General features: G+C 38.9%; 1 protein-coding gene across 3 annotated transcripts in view; it reads right to left on the bottom strand.

The window, feature by feature from the left end:
* The window catches only part of TUT4 (terminal uridylyl transferase 4), a 48,682-nt gene that overhangs the window by 3,224 nt on the left and 30,275 nt on the right, over positions 1 to 15,183 (bottom strand). For all 3 annotated transcript variants that reach the window (XM_030493845.1, XM_030493846.1, XM_030493847.1), the window contains exons 16-28: positions 14,463 to 14,566; positions 14,029 to 14,086; positions 13,831 to 13,934; positions 13,101 to 13,190; positions 11,178 to 11,291; positions 9,983 to 10,060; positions 9,410 to 9,587; positions 9,002 to 9,049; positions 8,833 to 8,915; positions 6,744 to 6,859; positions 5,007 to 5,167; positions 3,971 to 4,068; positions 898 to 1,423 (exon numbers count right to left, since the gene is read on the bottom strand). In XM_030493845.1, the coding sequence (XP_030349705.1) occupies positions 898 to 1,423; positions 3,971 to 4,068; positions 5,007 to 5,167; positions 6,744 to 6,859; positions 8,833 to 8,915; positions 9,002 to 9,049; positions 9,410 to 9,587; positions 9,983 to 10,060; positions 11,178 to 11,291; positions 13,101 to 13,190; positions 13,831 to 13,934; positions 14,029 to 14,086; positions 14,463 to 14,566 (1,758 nt within the window). The remainder of the gene's footprint in view (positions 1 to 897; positions 1,424 to 3,970; positions 4,069 to 5,006; positions 5,168 to 6,743; positions 6,860 to 8,832; positions 8,916 to 9,001; positions 9,050 to 9,409; positions 9,588 to 9,982; positions 10,061 to 11,177; positions 11,292 to 13,100; positions 13,191 to 13,830; positions 13,935 to 14,028; positions 14,087 to 14,462; positions 14,567 to 15,183) is intronic.

Here is a 15,183-nt window from a genome sequence, read left to right on the forward strand (position 1 = left end):
ACAAATGGCTGCAACTCACTGGTGAATTATACCTCATCCAACACTCTTGGCTCAGCTGAAAATCTACTGTTGCCATCAAATCGCCTTATCAGTGCAGAGAAAGGAGGTTCAGCATTTCCATCTTGTGATGAGCAACTGCATCAGCACATTGTATGATGGATATAGTTTTTCAAACATAGGAGTTACACACTCAGAATAAATCAAAAGACCATTATCATGATTGAAATATAACAGTTAAAATTTAGGGGCTGCCATGGTTTCTGATGCACAGAAAACTACAGGCTTTAATCACAACGTACTGCTTTCCTCAGCCTCAAGCATACAAATGTACTTGGCTTTGGTATAAGGCACTGTTGCCCACTTTATTGCAGGGAAAAAATGTATGAAGTATTTTCAGGAAACAATATTGAGATTATGGCAGTTAAACGTGGCTGGATAAACTACAGGAAAAAAGAATGCCCAAGATCATGTTATGCTGCACTCAATGCAAGGAGGCAACATTCAACTTGCACAAACATAATTCTGCCAGTCTCCAAGTTTGTAGCTGCAGTCTCAGCATGCACCTAATAAACTACTTAACACAAACAGAAGCATATTCACAGAAACATGCTTTAGCCTCAAACAATTATTAGACCATTTCTCAGTTGAATGCATGATTTCTCATGTCCTGCACAGCCATTAACAGCAGACAGGACCAATGCTTAGAAGTTACAATGATCAAAATGATCAAAAATGCCTGATTTTTTTTCCTATGGAAATGTTAAGACAGTGAAGGTGACGACTTAAGTTTCTTAAGCATCATATTTTTAATATCAAACACGTTGAGTTAGCTGTTTCTGTAACACTTAACACTTGTACACAAAGTGCGAGAGGTTTGATACAACAGAGAAGAGTTACCTGAATTCCCCACAGTGCCATTGTTCACCAGTGAGTTTGGAGTCACAGGATTGTGCCAGTGTCCCTCATGAGAAGTGCTGGGGATTCCCATGGGCCTGGCAGCAGGCTGTGCAAAGATGATACTGGGATCATTCAAGCTTACACTGCTCTGGTTATTTGTGGTGCTGCTGCTGCCAGATCTCATAGAAAATGGAACATTTGTAGAATGAGGAGGGTTACCCGGTGCAGAGTGAATAACGGGCCCATGAATAGGCCAAGAAGTGTTGGGAAGCTGAATTTGGTGGTGATGGTGCATCTGAAGCAGTCCCAGGTTATGCAAGGTGGAATACTGACCTGGGGGAGATTGGGGAAAGTTAAACAAAGGCAGCTGGACCTGATGGGGTGGCTGTGCACCCTGCTGTGGTTGCGGAACGTGCTTAGACTGGGATATTGGTTGTGGTTGAGTCTGGTTAATGGAGGCTGGCTGAGAGGAATTCTGTGTAAATTGTTGAGGTTGTGGAGAGTAAGATGACTGATGCGAATCAGACTGGAGGGGAAAAAAAAGTATGTATTTCTGATTAGTTCACTAGCTATTTAATGGTGTTTAATAAGCACTCACTGCATTACACTATGCATAAAAAAAGGCAAAGCGCTCCCCAGCAACACCCCAAATACTGTGCCCAAGTTCCTCCTGGTTTAAATAGGTAGTTAGACTGACACTGCTTTTTCACCATCAGATAATTTGGTCTGTTAATGTGGCACATCCCACCACCATAAACATCATTCTGAACAAACATCAGCCCCAAGCTCCTCATTAGACTCCTCACACATCTGTTTCTGGCTTTTAATCATGTCTTCCCCACCCTACTTATTTACAGCTCGGAATTTCATAACTCATTACCTTACCTCTAAATAGAGTGGTTCTTATTACTACAGACACTTTTTAACATCATTCCAAAGTAAGCTCCTAGTATTTCTTCAATTTTTATTTAATCTGTTAAACAAGAAATTGAAACTCCAAAACCCCACTTTCAACCTCCACATCCTGATGTTAGGCCATGGCTAAAGGCACAGGAACAGAAATTATCATAGCCTTTGCAAAGCTCTTACAAAGCTTTCCCTTTCACCAGCAACAGAAACAAATGAAATGGGCATACAAGCCTATTTCATCTCTCTGGTATTGCAACTAAGTAGAGAAGCACTTCCAGAACTGGGGTGGCTGAGAAAAGAGTTCCCCATTTTAATGGCCAAAATTTATTACCAGTGTCTGGATTAACCTAATCTGGTTTTAAGCGCTGAGACAAGATAGTGATGCCATCAAGACAGATGTCTCCAGAGGGGAATTCAAATGACAGACAACTACCTAAACCAAGGATGATTACCTGAATTTCAGATCTCAACTCCCCCTGGAGTTGCTTGTCTCTCTCCATGAACTACAGACAGCTTAGCTCCAAGTAACTCAGCTGCTGGCAAACATCTTTAGTTAAAGGGCTCTGCAGCTTGTCACTATCCATGACTGCTTGCCTGTCTGTTTTAACTGGCAGTCACTTTTCTTTCGTAAGCAGAGGTCTGCAGGACTTCCCCATGCCAGCCTTTCAGTGTTCCTTACAGCAGCATGCTGTGTGACTGTCTGGGCAAAACATGAAGTCCAGGAGCTGGGATTGCTCCCTGCTGCTGTTCCAACTGTTCCTGTATGAGTGCCTCCTATACCTTCCTATCAAACCAGGATGAGAAGGTAAAGCCTGGGATTTGAAAGACAATAACTAGTTTAACAGTTTAAATGTTTAGAAAACAGAGCACACTACAGCCTTCCTGCAAACATTAAACCACTGCAAGCATGCCTTGGGCACGCCAGCAGCTGAAGAGGAGAAATGTTAAGCTCTAGCCTCTTGGTCTGCTTCCACACTCCTGCTTTCCCTTTTCTCTCCCTCTTGCTCCACTAACACTCCCCTTCCCATTCTCCTCAAAATATTCCTGGACAGCATATATTCACCAAGAAACCCTGGCCAAATGACAACCATGCAACACACAAACACAGAGCCCATGACCTCCAGATGACACAAGAACGTGCACATGCAGTAGGTCTGGTGTGCATGATGTGCCTGACTGTGTGCACCCACATGTCCAGCTTCAGTTTCCCAAGCAGAAATAAAAGGCTCCTACAGAGATACTCCTGTGTCATGCGATAGCATGGTGGCAGTTCAGCCCTTCAGTTAGATTAGGGCTGCTATCAGTCCCTCCTTAACAGCACATCATTGTAAAAACGACTTCATAAAGTCTCTGTTACTGGACGAAACATTCCGATAAACGCTTATCAGTTAGGAAATACTCCACATCTGAAGTAGTAAACTGAACAAAGAGCATTTGTGATCAGCAGCCCTGATTACTATGTTTGCTTACTTGCCAGCTTCATTAGCAGGCATGTGTTTCTCAGACTAATAGCTTAAAATAAATCAATTTCTGCTGTATTCTGTACTCCAAAAACAATAAATGCCAACAGTTGTATTTGCTCAAATACCCAGGTTAAACATATTTTATCGAGACTTGAACAAATTCTAAGAGAAAACTACTAAAATTTGTGCTTCTGGTGTGCTCTGGCAGACTTGTGCCTGTGTGACATCTGAACTGAAGTACGATTCATGTGTGTTCCCTGCCTGTTCATGACAGTGCCTTAATAGAGTTCTTTTAAACCACAGAGAATCATGACAGTCAGAAACTTCAGCATGCTAGCAATAAGCTCTGCTTCACCTCCTTTAGTAACTCCAGAATAACGAAACACAAGACTCCAAATGGCAACCTAGCTTAAATCTCAAAGGTAGTCAAGTTGGCCTTTCAGAATTGCAAGGTCTCTCAGATGAAATCTGACAATTTGTTTCCGTACTGATAGATCACAAATGCTCTCCAAGAGACACTACATTATATATATTATATACATTATAAATCCAAGTTTCATTAACTGGCAGAGTGCAATGTTGTCATTATCAAGTCCAGAATCTGTTGTGAAAACCCTGTGCAAACCTGTTCCTAGCATGGCCCAGGATCGCTGGTTTGCTACAGCTTGCTTACTTCAGTACTATAGCTAATTGGAACTTACACATTCTGACGACTGTCTAGTGCGCAAGGGTCGTTCTGCTTGTTGCTGACCCACAGCCACTAGCTGTGAATTTACCATGCTTCGGACCAACTGGGTGCCTAATCAAGGAAAGAAAATGTTAATAAACCCCACAAGGTTATGGATGACACAACAATGAACACAGAACTGGAGTCAGCGATCCCTTAACCCTCAGAGGCAGAATGGGTAAATCACTTTAACGTCTTCTCTCCTTTAAGTGGAAAACTTTCCCTCTACTGGCAACAGTTGATATTAATAGGTATAGCAGCTAAACCCAAAATGCAATTCTGACTAACATAAATTCCAGCATGAACAAAGCTCACTTTGCTATCAGGCATGACCGCTACTTTATACAGGTTTATATAGGTTTCCACACTACTACTGTAAGCAGTAGTGATTTTAAATAGTAGGGATTTTAAATAGCAACAGCAGAAACTTTGGGCAAAAAAAGGAAAACTGAAAAAGAGTAAGTGCTATCAGAATACAGAAAAGCAGCAAGGTTCTCTCTGAAGTTCCTTTATGATTGCTTTCTCTACTTCTCATGGACCTCCTAAGGTTGAATGTGTTTGCAATTAGACTTGTCTCTAATTACTAACAGTAATTTGAAATCTAGTGTCCTAATGCATCTGTATGTTTTTTGTTAGTGTTACTGTCAGACCACTGATTTTTGGTGAAAATATATTTACTTACCTCTCACAGATGATAGAGGGTTAGCTAACATTTGAGAAACATTTGGGAGAGGAAATGCATTCAATTATTGCTATTATTACTACTCCTAAATGCACCCATTGTGAGTGGAAGACAACGCAATACCCTGTAGTACACTATACTTACTGCTGAGTGCATTTTTACCACCCATGCAAAGACTGTACTTCAGGAGGCATTACTCCCCTTGAAGAAAAACACCACTTAGGCTAAAAACTGTCTTTACGATGACTGAAATAATTCGTTGCAGGGGTATTTTTTAAGATAATACCAAAGGACCTCAAATTATACTAGCACACACAAACCAACTTACCTGGCACACTATTATTTCTCTGACGGGTTTGTTTGAATTCAGGACAATCTCTTCTAACATGACCCACATCGCCACAGATGAAACACCTTTTCTCTCTTGTTTCTCTATCCTCTTCTTTCACTTCCTTTTCATCATCTTTCTCATTCTCCTTTTTCTTCAACCTGAAAAATAACTTTTATTAGCAGTATCACAAAATCACACACACACACGCAAGAAAAGAATCTGTCAAGTTGTTATATTGGTATGTTCAAAGGAAATGGTCACATAACCAACAGCTGTACCAGAACACAACTTAGGAAACCCAGAAAAACACTTTCAGAATGTGGGCTGGTTAACAACCTGTTTGTATAAACTCAATGAACTCAGAAACTCCCCAGAATGGTCCGGATTGTATAAACAGACTTAACCTGCCAGTTCTATGCAACAATCCCACTGAGCCAGAACATACACAAAACAAGTGAGCTGTATCTTGTGGATATAACCTTGCCTGACTGGAGATGGCATATTTCTCTGTAAGAGTATATTAGCATCCTGAGCCTAGACAGGATGTGAAAGCAAGCACTGAGGCTCTTTCAAACACTCAGTACTAATACAACAAACAGGAGAAGAACTAGTGATCAGGAACCCAGACAAGAAGCAACGGTCTTTTTCCACATGGTTATCTGCAGGGTTGTGAAATATTAATACTATTTTGTGAGCTGTATATACAATTTGAGAGAGAGTCTGTGTGGCTGTGCTGTAGCTGCAGTTGGTGTGAAGAGCAGATCACAACTTCTTTTCCTGAGGCAGATGTAGGGAAAGAGGTGATGCAATTCAATGTGCTTGTGAGGACTATGTTAAGGGAGCAGCTGAAAGAAATAGTCAGGCTGTCACCTTAGGGTTTCAGGCCAGTTTCAGGTATCTTGAACTCTGCTGACCGAACAAAAGGCTGTAAACAAGGACTTTGTAGCAGGAAGAGAAGAATTCTTCTTATGAAGAATTATGAAGAACACAACTGAACATAAGGAGTAAAAGAAAAAGCCCAGAACCTAAATTCTAAAGGTTTTAGGAGGAGTCATACAACCTACACCGAATGGGTCATTAAAAATCCAAAGATGCAAAAATGTGAGGAGTGCACATTCTCTGTCAGTTCCTGCTAGACTCTTCTGGAGACGTTGACCTGCATGTACTAGGGACTTCTTTTGCAGGAATACAGGATCCAAAACTCCTAAGTGCAATTAATGTACAAGTGCAAGATCACTAAGTAAGCACTAGCATGATGTTACCTTAATCATGTACATTTTAACTACTCCTACTTTTTAATAAATGAACTTTTGCCTGCCTTGCAGAGGTACGTTATCAGCTCTATAGAACAACTCAAATTCAACATGATCACTACAGGAAATCTATTTAAATACATCACAAATTGTGCAGTCCATCTGAACGTTTACACTATAAAAAGAAAATTTAGTCACCTAAATTTTAAGCTAAGCTGTAACTACAGATAGATCACGAAGCATAAGTATTAACATATAACAGACTGTTCGTGTTACTGTGTGTGCTTGCATGAATACAAGATTTAAAGAGATGACCCGAAAGAGTCCTAAGAAAAGCAAAAACAGGAAGTTGAGGATCAGATATGAAGCTCTGATTTTCTCTGCAATTCAGGATATTCTTCATATCCGTTAAAATTTCAAATATCTAAATCTCTCCTGATTTAATCTCAAAGACTTTACACTAGCTCTGTGTATTGCTCACCTCCTCCTCTTGGGGCAGTCTTTCATGTAGTGACCGATCTTTCCGCAGACACGACAACATCTGTCATTGGGTGCCAATTCCCCATCTGTCAGCACTTTTGAGTCAAAAAAGTATTCCTATCAAAACACAACCAACAGATACCATATATAAACCATTCACTTAGAAGACTGAGAAATGAAAGCAAAACCGACAGCTCTCATTTCATATTGTTCCCTAAATTCTACTACTACTTAGATTATACCTAGTCCTTTTCTTCCCCTAGATAACAGCAGCTTTTTCAGAGATGTGGAACAGTTTGGGCTAAAAAGGGATATTTAGTCGTAGGGCCAGCAGCTGAATTTGCAGAACTTAACCAGGCTCCAGCCTGCTGCCTACCTTCTGCTTCCCCAAAGGCTCTTCAGAGGGCAATTTTTTGTATATGATCTATTTGGTATGTGAGTCACTGCTTGCAGACCCGCCAAAGCAGCCTGTGTCCCCTCCCAAGTGACATGATTATATCCCCCTAGACAGAACAAAGCTCGGGTGGGAAACAGAGCAGCACGCTGACCTGTACCACTCCCCTCCAGTGGAATTTGCTAAGGATGGCTGCACTTCTGATGTGTGTCAGCACAAAGGCCACAGTTTACAGCTTTTAAGCAACATAAACATTGTGAAAGGACTATCTTGCCTGAAAAACTGAAAAAGAGGTGCAAACAGAAATGTCCTAACCCCTGCTCAGGACCAAAGTCCTACTGTAGACAGGTAATTTATTGAACCTTTTTGCTACAGTTTCCTCTCTGTACCACTGAGCTGCAATACAGGGCATTGGCTTAGAAAGGAGATGGAGAACTCCTACTTTGTTGGGCACTTTGGAGAAATAAAATGCTATGTAATACTACTAACATTACTTCCTTCACGTAAGAGACAGCTCATCTGCATGCCAAGGCTGCTTTGTGTCTTGCTTCTATCCTTATGTAAAACGTTCAGTGCAAATCTGAGATGAGGCAGAACACAAATGACCATGTACACAAACATACAGTATATACTTTCCAGAAGCACTATAGCCTTGTCTTCAACATGTACGCAAACAATTAAATAAACTATTTAGCAAAAACATTTATTACATACGCTCACGTACTTGTCAGTTACAGATAACTACATCCACACTGCAATTCATTATTATTTGTATCACAGTAGTACTCAAAAGCCCCGGTATAAAAACAGGTCTTATTTTATTAGGCACAGCACAGAACAGAACACAGTCACTGCATCAAACAACATTTAATACACACTCAGAAAAGAACACAGCTAAAGTAAGCAAATGGAAAAGATAAGATAGGGAATGATGAGGGGAAATCAAAACTTTCGAAAGACTTTCAAAATCCCTTGGAAACACAAATCCTGGTGAAAGCCATTGGGAGAACAGACCTCTAAACTGTCTCAGAAAACACCTTTCTAAGTAGATGTTAACAACATTAATTTCAGATGATTTGCTCATAAAAAAATAGTTCTCTATTACGCATCGATGACTGGATCCTGCAGCACAGAGGAGCACTTTCTCTAATGTGATGTTGAATGAACACATTCCTGACCCTGACTCACAATGCAAATTTTGAAGGTGAAATGATTAAAGAAAAAAGAAAAAGAGTTGTTCATCGTCCTTTTCCTTCCTTAAGCAGCAATCCTTTACTTTCCCCGCCAACTGGAAAAATAAGTAAAATGTAAGTAACATTTAAGTTAAATGTCCTTGTGAGTCTGTTTTCTTTAGCCACATGAATAGCTAATAAAGTTCCTAAAGCTGTTTCTGGGTTTTGTAGCCAATTTGGCAGTTTTCTGCAACACCTGATGTCACACAATGAAAAGATTTATACAAAAACCCAAAACCAAAAGAAGCTTTCCCCAAACCTGCTAAAAATACCCATCACCCATCCAGCTATTCCTGTGAATTTAATAATCCAGAAGCCCAATACTAAGCTGTACTTTTTATGCAGATGATGTATAATAACATATATTGTGCACACCAAATTGACAAACACATACAAGAGATTTGCTTTGGGTGCGTAATTCAGTGGATGAAGTTAAAAACATGCTAAAAACTATGAAAACTTACAGCTTCTCTTCCAACAGTTGGGTAGAATGGGGTTCCAAATAGTTTTCTCCCATTGATAAATGCCTTCATTATGAAATTGGTCACTGTTGAGGAAAGACAAAGTTATTTGAAACAACAGGAAAGACACAACACATTAGAAATCAATCATTAGTAGAGATAAATAGCTTACTTTTCCTGGAGACTCCAGCACCGAGATTATGATTCAAGTCAAAAGGATCTGGGTAAAGAAGGGAAAAAAACAATTCAGTCGCAAAAAATATACTGCAACAAAAAGTTTTCATTGTAACACAGAGAATTCCATTTTAAATGCCCTTACAGAGTAGATGATAGCAAAGCAATGCTGAGTGTTTTAAAAATGTGACTAACCATAATAAAGTAAGAGCAGTTTCCTGATGTAGAGTAGAAGTTATGAGTCTAATCTCGTTTTGTAAGCTGTAGGAATTGCAAACAATGCTTTTTTTAAACACTGATGGTAGCTTCCTCACATAAGGATCCTGTGCAACAAGGAGAACAGGTCCTCAAGTGACAGCATTCATCACTCCCTCATTGATGGAACACAAATTCAGCAGGTGAGTACCTTCGATAGCAATACATTTGGACGTCCACTGTTTCTCAAACGTAGTTAACAGCTTCTTCTGCCGGATGCTGATCACATATTCCTTGAAGTCAAATTCTTCAGTGTAGAATCGCAGCAAGCCTAACCAGAGTTCTCCAAGGGATTCAGTGTTCTTTCCAAGAGCAGGCAGACGCTTCTTCTGCGGGCAATTGAACACACAATTTATCCAGCTCCAGCTACTGAAGTACTTCTCCTCCTGAACTACTGATTATGAGTTTGTCTACTGTGAACAGTTTCACTTGGTAACATAAGGTTAAATCAATACAGTTAACACTGCCTCAATCCTGGACTGTTGTTTGTTAAGAGTAAAAAGTATTTTTTCTGATTTACATTATGTAGAAATGATTTAAAAGAAACCAAGAAAAAGCAGATACTCATTTCAGCAAAACAGGATTAATTTGGGAAGTTGTAACACTATGGATATTGAAGTCTAACTCTTTTATACATTGTATAACTCTTTTATACACTGTTAGAAATGTATTACTTTCCCATAAAAACAAGCTTTTAGTGACTTTTCCGAAATTAGAATATTACCAATTCTTCCATGTCATCAAAGAAAAAGGCATTCCATCCATCCACCATTCTTTGTGGAATCTGTTTTCCATCAAATATCTGCCAAAACAGAGAAGGACACAGTTATCACTCTAATTCAAAGTCACCACAGAAGACTTGCAGTTTTGCTGGTAAGAAGTAATATGAAAATATAAATCTTTTAATTTTGACAATTACTTCTTACAAAAGCAGAATTTCCCATTGGTAAAAAGTTTGAAAGTCTTCTGCATTATTGCTGTAATACTCTCAAATTATTTCATATTTTATTTTTACTTGTTCTCTGCAAATCAGAAAACATGACTGAAATTACCTCATCAAGATTCCAACATCCCTCTTTGCCCACAAAATCTCTAAGGAGACTTTATATGACTCCTATTACATTCTGACTTTAGCAAAGCCAAGGGGAAATTCCACTGTTATTTAAATGCACTCTCAGGGTAGCAATAAAATAACAACCCCCCTCCACTACTTAAGTATCAGCAATAAAGTCTGAGTCTTTACTGCAGTGCTTAAGCCAATTTTCCTCTTGCATGCAGGCAACAACGAAGTCAGAAAGGGCTTATTTTAAGAAGTGCTTGGGAGTTCCTGAGAGTATCCAGGAAGAAGCAGATAGCTGACTAATTATATTCTCCCCACCCATGCAGTGGAGGTACAGAATGTTATTTTCTTAATAAAGTTTCCTGGCGCATGTAAAATAGTATCTTTAAAGTTGTACCAATGCATTAGTTATGTTATTTTTTTTCCTCATCAAATCATAAAATAAGCTTTTTCTCTTACAGATAAGGTGTTGAGCAATAAATAGTGCTTCTGTCAATAAACAGTGGAAGAGCTGGACTCGCATCTCAAGAGCATCTGGTGCAGTCTCATAATTACAATTCCCTGTCTCCACACCACCTGCCAATTTTTTTCTAGCCTGTTCAGCATATAAATACCATCATAAGACCAAAATCCTAAAGTAAATGTAACAGCAGAACCTAGAGTCCAACAGATTCCCCATTTTGTTGTAATTTTCTTGGTACGTTTTAACCAGTAAAACCAAGTGGGAGTTAGGAACCTGCTTAATGCAGAAGGACCCCATATTTCATTCATGCCCCTGCTGCTAAAAGCCCAGACCTCTCACATTTGGTTTGAAAAAACAGTGCATCTATTTCCATAGCCTCTTTTTCTGGAAACCTACCTCCTGAAGAACTGGAATAACTGGTGGATTTCTCTGCTGTAGAAAGTACAAAACCATAAGAATATAGGCATATGAAGAGAGACTGCCACGGGATGCGTCACCAATATCACAGCGCTGGAAAAATACATTGTAAAATACATCATAAAAATGCTGAACTTACAGTTTATTATTCAAGACTAACAACTATGTCAGAGAGCAACCAGAAACCCGGCCAGCAACAGAAAATACATTCATCACCTCACTAAAAATTGGTTTATGAAGCCTGAAAAATAAATACCCCTCAACTCAAGTGCCATCTGGCACATCCACAGCACAATCTGACTAACAGAAAACCAGCAAAGCTGCTCATAGCCAAAGTTTTCTTTCAGTTTATTATGTGCCAAATTGAAAACAACAAATCAAATTCCCCAAAACAGAAATCCCAACAAACCTCCACATCTGATGTCGTTTCAACACTATAAAATCTGGTCTTCCTAAACTCATGTCTCACGTTACTAGAGATGCTTCTATGATTCCTTATTGTTTTGGTTCTCTCCCCTTTTAAAAATAATGAATTAATAGGCAAGTATTTCCACGTTGTACCAGCAGCTTAGGTAATACCTGGCATTTTGCTAGCATACATACACATACCTAATTAAATCATGGTCTAGCCTACACAAACATCAGTGAATCACCTTACCATCCTTGAAAATCTTATTACAATATAACCTTTCCACAGCACCTGCTTCTAAGCTACCCTTTGCTTCAAGCATGGGTCATAACAAACACATTTTTAACCTTCTAGGTCTGGAAAAAACAGAGATTCACAAATTGTTTTCACAGCAGCAGCAGCAACAGCTGTTCCTGGTTTTTCTGCCAATGCAAGCAAAGGAGGAAGCATTTTGCTTAAACACAGAGTATTTGTATATTTATGAACTCACCTCCATACACATACATTCAAGAGTATATGTCCCACAACTTGGTCTTTACAGTAAGATTTTTAGAATGTATACAGCAGTATGCAATACTACCAAGAAAACAAAAGTATTGCAACAGAAGGCATTTTTAATCTGGACACAGAAGAGACACGGCAATATTCTGCATTACTATGACCACACCAAGAAAAATATAATTTGTAGTCTTGGTGACAGTATAATGAACATGCTCATGTCATTCTGGAACAAAGCTATCTTATTCCTCTTGATACATTTTACTACATTAACATCTGGTAGCATGATGCAATCTCTGTAACCCATTTTTTAATTTGCCCCTGTTCCACTAAGCTTTCTCCAGATGTGTTTGGGGAGTGCAGCTTGAATAAAAGAAACACCATGTTTGAATTATCAAAGGCTGTATAGTATAACACTTTGTTAGAGTATCATAACAGAGAAATAGATGTAGAAGATTCGGTATTTCCAAACTCTTAAAGTCAAATGTATGCCCCAGACACACCAAGTAGAGATTTAGGCATTCATTCATCAACCCACACCCATCCCTGACTTGCACAGTAAGAAAAACAAAGCAAGTACACCAAAAGAAAGCTGCAATAATCTCTGGGCTGGTTCTAGCTATGGAAATTTGGGAAGCCCATGCACAGCCACATGCTCCTGCATCTCACAGTTACCATTTTTTCCCAGTTTTGTTTGGGTTTGGGGTTGGATTTCTTTTGCATTGTAACTGGTTTGGAGTTTTTAAAGATGAAAGTCTTCCTTTCATCTGCTTTCTCTTAGACAGAAATCTTTCAACAGATAGAGAGGATAACAGGACTGAAGAAGCTGATTCTGACACACACAATCAGATGGAGCACAATGAGCTTAGAAAAATGCCCTGCATGTTAATAACATTCTGCCATCTCCTTTCCAGTTTGTATTAGCAAAAGGCAAACTCAGTGGCTGTGTCAGAAAACACTGTATTATACAAATAAGTACCTTCTTTTCATATTACCTTTGCAAAAACTTTCATTGTATAGCCCAGATATTGCACTCTAGGATCAATAGCTGCATACGTAGCCAGCATTCTTGTGTTATGCTGCGCCTGGGGATAAAAGAAGGGAAATCAAACAAGAGTTTCAATGTCATTTATGGTTAATTACAGCACAGTCTGCGCTTCAAGCACAGGAGCTGCATAATGTAATTGGGGGCAAAAAAATTACAACAATATTCCTTAAAATGTATGCAACATTTCCTGCACAAATACAAGTGAAAGGTGATTGTACCTTTATGCAGTAACAACAATAAGAACATTGGAAAACGCCAGCAAAGAAGTCTGTAAGATGACTCACACTGGAACAAGTTCCACAAATTGTTTCTTCACAGGTGAATGTGAGCCCATTATGTAAGAAATTGTGCAATTTCATTGTGCTACATGTAGGCTGGGATGAGATGTACTGATATTCATGAGGGCAGAAAGGCCACGATGAATATGGCACTAACACCTTGTAAAAAGCATTCACAAAAATGCTTTGTGTGGTGCTGCTCTGCACCAGGTTATACAACTACTCGGGTTGGGCTGAGGGTGTGGGCCACTCAATTTAAACCATGTAGGAGAAGAAAACAAACTCAAAAGCATTTTAATTCTGGTTTCAAAATTATTCCCTCAAACTATTATTTGAACAAGTTACAATGAGTTAAAAAGCTTTCTTTGAACACAAAACCAAACACAAAGAGGTGCTTACCAGTGTATTGTATAAACTGATGTCTCCTTCTAAGCCACTTCGTCTGTGTTCAAATTTTACTATAGGCACTTTGGCTGTTGTTATAGGCAAGATGTTTCTCAAACCTGGGGAAGCAACACTTTAGTACATAAAACATTTCCATTAACTACAAATATAGTAAATGTAAATACCAAACAAGTAACGCTTTAAAACACCTACCTGGATGCTTCTTAAGAACTTTTGCCAAACCTTCTATTATCTCTTTACAATTTAATTTCTAGGAAAAACAAATATAACAGCTTCAGACATTGAAACATGGACCTGCTCCCAACAAGGACATTTACTATCAAACATACATTTCATAGAGGAAGAGACTATACACTAAAAGAAGTAAGCAATAAGCCAGCACAGGAATTTATGTGAACTGTTGACTCGTATTCTCCTGTGGACATCTACAGTACACTCAAAGTGTGTCTGTAGAGCATTAAAAGTAAAATATGCTGTATCTTGTTCAGTTGTGCAGAGTGCAACAAGCAAACATGCCACTAGCAAAATCTGACCTCTTCTGTGTACAGAAATCTTACTGAATTGAAAAAACCTTTAAGAATTCTTGGATATAAAATAGTACACTTTATCAATCTCAGGAGTCTTACCTCCGCATTTTCATGGCCTTCCAACGTCATGCAGATATCTAGATCACTGTCCCGAAACCCAAATCCATTCTTTGAAGAGCCAAATAAGCAAAGTCTGGCTTTGTCTGATCAAAAGAATACACCAAAAAAAGACAAATTCTTTTACAGCTGAATAGTTAAGTACTTTACTTACTATAGAATATGGCTTAACTGACACGTGTGGGTGCCCACAAAAAATGAGTTTAAGAGAGAACTTACAATGTCACTTCTAACACTTCACCTTTGATAAAGGAGGAAGAGCAGTATTTGAAATATTATTCATAGAAAGTAAGGCAGGATAAAGGCCATGTAACTCTCATGAGTGAGGTATGTTACAGAGTTACTACAACCATTAAATGGCATCTCCAAATGTGGTGCAATGTTTCTTTAAAACACTTCCCTGTTTTAAAGAAACCAAACTAATGTGTGAACCCAGTCACCAGTACAGCCTTACCCACAGATAAGACAGAGCTATTCTTAAAGCATCCCAAACTGTATTTCGGGTTCCACTCACACTTTATCTAGGTTGCATATTTTACTAGGTAAATTTGGTCAACCAGTAAGTCTCTGTAACCATAACATACTGTTCAAAAAGATACAAGAAGTAAGATTAATATACTTTATGGAACATTCTTTCCCAATTGTTTACATTTTTGTTTGAAGCACAGTATTAGAATGTATTTTCCTTCTTGTAAAGTGAAAT

Source organism: Strigops habroptila, chromosome 8 (genome assembly GCF_004027225.2).
Source record: "Strigops habroptila isolate Jane chromosome 8, bStrHab1.2.pri, whole genome shotgun sequence".
Taxonomy (NCBI): Eukaryota; Metazoa; Chordata; class Aves; order Psittaciformes; family Psittacidae; genus Strigops; species Strigops habroptila.